This window comes from Stylophora pistillata, chromosome 4 (assembly GCF_964205215.1).
Source record: "Stylophora pistillata chromosome 4, jaStyPist1.2, whole genome shotgun sequence".
NCBI lineage: Eukaryota > Metazoa > Cnidaria > Anthozoa > Scleractinia > Pocilloporidae > Stylophora > Stylophora pistillata.
This window is the reverse complement of record NC_142522.1, coordinates 38920560-38926476: the sequence shown is the minus strand read 5'-3', so window position 1 is coordinate 38926476 and position 5917 is coordinate 38920560. Positions and strand designations below refer to the sequence as shown.

General features: G+C 37.8%; 1 protein-coding gene across 1 annotated transcript; it reads right to left on the bottom strand.

The window, feature by feature from the left end:
* Nucleotides 1-502: 502 nt before the first annotated feature.
* On the bottom strand, nt 503-3563 carry LOC111344590 (adenosine receptor A3-like). Its single transcript, XM_088758527.1, has one exon. The coding sequence runs from the start codon at nt 3302-3304 to the stop codon at nt 2390-2392; it is 915 nt and encodes a 304-aa protein (XP_088614653.1). The 5' UTR covers nt 3305-3563; the 3' UTR covers nt 503-2389.
* Nucleotides 3564-5917: the final 2354 nt, after the last annotated feature.

Sequence of the window (5917 nt, the reverse complement as noted above, 5' to 3'; positions counted from 1 at the left end):
AAACCACACGCAAATTCCATTCAATTTGTGTTTGAGAAGTCTCCTTTATGTCTGTTCTACTGAAAGACCCTGAAGCACGTCAAAGCTCTTAACTTCCGTTAATGTACAGCTGCAACCCACAAAACTAAAAGGAACAGCCTGTTACTGAGATATTCAGCGTCATAGAGGCTGTTACACTTTGTGCTGTTGGGGAACTTTCGAGAGAAATAGCGGATATGTAAAAAAAAGAGTGAAATTGTCCCTGCGAACAAGGAATTTATAATAGGCAACGTCGGAAACAATTTACTTTTTACAACTCAGATGGGCAAAATGATTAGCTGTGCTGCCTGGCAAAAAGGCGATCTAAATGTTTGATCAAATTAATGACAGGAAAGCTAGAAGGAATGGATATCTTTAACTGTCACACGTAGGAAGGTCGGGAGTACTCGAGGCAGTTTCAAATTTCAACTAAACCGCGAATACATGCACACGTTTGTAAAATTGTAATATTTACTAAAACAAATTAAATGAAAAGTTCGCCGCTTATTTTATTTCATGTCTTTATGATTAGATTCACAAGATCACACAAATGATTAGCTTGTTTAAGCCCGAGCCGTCATAGAATTTGTCTACTTGCAACGAGCGGGTGTTGAAGCATGCAGAAAAATCCTCTTTTCCTTAATAAATATGCTACAGATGCCCTTATTACTGAGAAAATGACACCATTTCTGAGTTTTGGTTGGATTTTCTATGTCACTCCTTCTCTCGCTCCTTCTATTACGTCCTGTTAAAATTTTTTGTAAATCTGTCAACTAGTTCACAAGGGTTTCACAGTTCCTTAAAAAATCAATTCCTTAATGGTCTTGCATCTGATAAGAAACCTCTATCAGTTTTTATTTCGGAACAGTCTACTTAACAATGCATTTTATATGACTGCACCTGTTTATGACTGATATAAATTAACGAGTTTTCTTTTATAGCGGAAAAGTACAGGATTATTTTCGTCCGCAAAAGTGTTACTGATCGATTCAGCCGCCAATTCTTACTTAGGATAATTGTATTTGATCAATCAGCCAATAAACGTTGTCTGTTCCTACGGTTCTTGTACGTTTGACATCAGATCGCTCGCAATCGAAGCGATTCACTGTGTTGGGTTTGCGCTGAACAGTAAAAATCAGTTCTTTGATGAAAATTTGCGTGTTTAAGGTGAACATCACATTTTCTGAGATGAGTGGCTCACAGCCACCTTGATTTCATCCCAGTATTAACAAGGAAAGTGATGTAACTAGCGCATGCGCAGAAGTCCATGTGAGTACGGGTCCCCAAATTAGCCAATACTAACTCAGATCAATTAATCGTTTACAAAGTCTGTCTTTCCTCCTTTCACATAATTTCCGATACGAACTCCTGTGACTCAAGAAATTAGTTTACAAAACTTTTCATTTCATTTAAAAATCGATGCTTTTCATTGGCCGTTGTTTATAACTCACATACAGTGGAACCTCGACTCAACGAAGAGCCTAGGGACTGGGGAAATTGGTTAGTTACATCGAGGGTTCGTGATATCGAGGTTTTTTGGCATACATTTTACTGTAACTTTAGCCGGACTGAAGCAGAAGTATCGTTCGTTATACCGAGGACTTCGTTATATAGAGGTTCGTTAAATCAAAGTTCCTCTGTAATAAGTAAATATTTGAAGATTTGAAACCATCATTACCTTTGAAAAAAGAAATTCACAACGAAAAGTTAAAAACCCGTGAAAAAGTGCTGCTTGAGGTTGTTAGAACTAATACTGAGATCAAGAGGTTCTTTTTGTATTGTTTGGATAAGAGATCGAAAACTATGAATAAGTGATTTTCTATAATAACTTGGGCTTAAGGATTTTTTCAGGTCCAATGTAGCTCTACGCACCTGTTGGACATTATCATAAATAACACATTATCATAAATACAGACAATGCATGGAAAGCTTTTGCTCACTTTGGAATCATAAATTAATCGAACGTAGTTACTGTCCTTCTATTCAACTTATCTCGGAGACACTAACACGACCACCAGCAGATTCGCATACTGGCTAGACATGAAAACGTTTCTGAGTGTGAAGATCTAATTTTCAAATTCGATTGATTCAAGGCATTTAGTCAGTGTAGCTCACCATTGTAAATGAATTTGCATTTAGTTTCTCTATAAGATAAACTCGCCATTTGGTGTAAAATAAACGTATTCGGATTTTTCAAATAATAAATAAAGTAATAATTAATGATCTTGGCAAATGCCCAGCTCAACTGACAGAACTTGCTGTAGCTTAGTGGTAAGGCTTCAGAGATTCAATTCCAGTTTGTTTAAATACCTTTCCAAGAAGGATAATATTTTATACCCTCCGTAGATTTCTTAATTACTTTCCTCATCAGTTACGATATGTCGACGTTTCTTTTAAAGCTGCTTCTGACAAATTGTCGAATCTCGCGATATCTCCAACAATACACAAATGGATTTAAAGACGAATTGAGAAGAACCATGAACAAAGACATGTTGTAAGCCACTTGAAACGATGTGTTTGAGTGATCAATTATCAGAAGAATACTTGATAATAACCCTGGAAGATAGCAAGTGAGAAAAACGACATACACGCATAAGGTATTCAGAGCTGACTTCTTCTCTCTAGATATTTGCGCAACATTTTGGTCTTGAACCTGGCACTGAGTTTGAATTTGATTCTGATGATATCGAACGACTCTGTATAGATAAAAGTATGCCACGGATGTGACAGCTAATCCCAATACTTCGGTTATAACAGCGATCAAGTCAGAAAGGTCTGACAGTGAAATGAAAGCTAGTGCCACAAAAGCTGCTGCAATCCATAGAAGAGCCAAAGCAATTCCCACTCGTTTTGGCGTTACAAGCTCTTGATATCTCATATGTAAATAAATAGCGAGAAGTCTGTCCAGTGCAATGGCAGCGATGGTCATGAAAGATGCTCCTGCCACCAATAACGTAACGAATATTTGAATCGTCAGGACAGAAGGACACAGGAACTGACTGATCCCCTTATTCAACTCCAAGGCAATCATTGTGCCATACATGGGTTGTAAAAACAATCCCACTGCAAGGTCAGAGACAGCAAGACTTAGAAGAAGCTTCTTAAAAGACGCGGGTAGTGATGTGACTCTTGATATGGCTCGAATTGAAAGGATATTTCCAACAATCGCCACCGGAGAAAAGGCGAAGTAAAATACACAAAGCGAGAACGTGAATTTACGATGTAGAGAGACAGTGTTGAGGGCATCGTTAAGTCGCCTTTCGCAAAATTCTTTAAATACGCTCATGCTTCAACTACCCTACTTAACACTCAATTTTGTTACTTATAACTCGTCAAGGCTGATATGGCTGTTAGTATCGTCGTGAGAAAATGCTTTATTAGCAACCAATCGTTCAGTTAAAGCAGCTGGCCTCCAGGGAACAAACAAGGCAAACCACACGCGAAATATATTTCTATCTCATCTAGGACAGCTGGAAAAAAACGCAACAATTGTCCACACTCAGTTTTTTAATCAACATCTCAACAAGTATCTACTGAAATAACACCCACAATATCTCGTTATAAAGTGTATAAAATAGGCTTTTAAAGAAAATCTGAATTCAATCATCGAAGCCCAGGACTTTCCTGAAAAAGTAAAAGACAAAAGAAGTAAGAAATATTGTAAAACTTGTGGCAAAAGTCACTTATCCTCATAAGTATAGGTTACTGAAGAATATTTGACAAAAGAAGTTGATTATTAACATGCAAGCAACATTTCATGAAAATCTGAAAGCAAAAGAATGAATAATATTTTCATGAATTTTTATGTGCGCCCATGTCATTCAAAAGAAATTAACCTAAAAACGCAACAATTGTCCGCACCCAGTTTTTAATTAATATCTCAACATATATTTACAACAGTAACACCTATCAGTACAAGGATCGTGCATCATACGTATCTAGTACCGCAGTTCAAAATATATGAACTTCATATATTTCATTGTACTGATTTATCACGTTCACGGGTTTAGTACGAGTCAACTTATCGGCCTGCTCCCAGTTGGCTTGTTGGCTCAATTGGTAAGAGCGCTGCACTAGTATCGCAGAGGTCAGTGGTTCGAATCCCGTACAGGCCTGATTTTTTTCAGGTCTGATTTTCGCTATTGCTTAAATAGCGCTATCTACTGCGAGGATCGTGCATCATACGTAGTAACACCTATCATATCTCATTTTGAAGTGTATAAGATGGGCTTCTCTGGAAAATATAAATTTTATCATTAAAACCCAGGACATTCCTGAAAAAATAAATTTTAAAGACAAAATAAGTAAGAAATGCTGTAACACTTGAGGTATGTTACGAAAAATTCTATTGCTTGACAAGCAGGATGTTCTAGAAGCTTCACGAGAGTTCATAGTCTTTTAATTTTAGTGTCTCGTGTAAGCTTTTCCAAGCAGTATGTTTGTAATCTTCCTATAATTAGACTATTTTAGGAAGTTCTAGAGTTTTATTGTGTAGGTGTTTGGGTAGGCGAGTCCAATGGAAGTTTTTAACTACTTTTCACAACCAAAGAGAGTTTGACGTTAGTCGTGTTTAGTCAGTGTCACCGGGAAGCAGTGTTTATTGAAATTGGCGGAGGCCGTATGAGTTTATCAAGTCAAATGCAGTTGGCGGAGGCCGTGTAAGCTTATCAAATTACGTGCTGTTGTAGAGTTTTACTATGTGGAAACTACTTTCACTTTTGCAATAAATCTTCTTGTTGCTGTTCCGACAACCCTGAGTTCAGTCTGGTCTGCGAGCTACCCATCCTCTAATAGATTACCCGCGTAACAGGGTAAAAGTCACGTATCCTCATATGTATAGGTTACTGAAGATTTTTTGATAAAAAAATAAGTATTAACATGTAAGCAAAATTTCCTGAAAATCTGCAAGCAAAAGAATAAATAGTAAATTTATCACGAGCTTTTACGTGCGCCCATGTCATTCATAAGAAATAAGCAAAAAAAAAATTTTGTCAGGAAATTCAGCTTTATAACAGGAGGGTGGACCCTGATGTGTTACAAAGTGAATGAATTTGTAAATCTCAATATTTAGGGTCCAAATGTCAAGATTTTTTGGGTAAATTTTGGATACCTCAAGATTTAGAGGTCTTAGATGTTGGAAGGTCTGAAATCGCCAACGAATTGCACGTAACCGACGCAACCAAAAAATGCATTTCCAGGCATCCAACTATTTCGCTTGTGCAAATAGCTTGAATTGCATCGCATCCGATCGCTAAAAACATGCTCTTAGCGTACATAACTGATTTTTAAAGTCCCAAAGATCGATTTATAATCGAACTTTAAAGAACTGCACGGGAAATCAAACACGAAGGACAACCCGAGGCGAACAAATTTCAACACCACATGTTCAACACCACATTTACACACCACATGTTCGATGGCGACCATTTCGCAATGGCCTTCATTGACTCGGCTCACCTCGATCCCCCACTCTCATTTTCTCGCTGCCGGTCCAGATCACTTTCTTCTGCACTATCCAGCCCATCGAGCGGAGTTTTCATCATTACAGATCTTCTCTAACACCATTTTCAGCGGAGACAAAGCTCACACGCGCGTTCGACGATGAAACTTGAAATTTTCAACATGGGTTGTGTCACTTATATTCAAATGTAGCTCACCAAACTGTACATGATTCGTTCAAAATTTCAACGTCACACTACTCGTCTTATGGAAAACCTCATTAATACCTGATAATATGAGGAGACTGTTTTTAAGTCTTGCCTTCTCCGACTTAGCCGTGGGAGTTCTAATTCAACCAGCCTCTGCTGTTATTCTCGCTACGGCGCTGAGCAAGGTGAAGAATGAAAGCAATAACTAGGATATTCTCTGTCCGCATTTTTTAACGGCAAAGATGTACGCT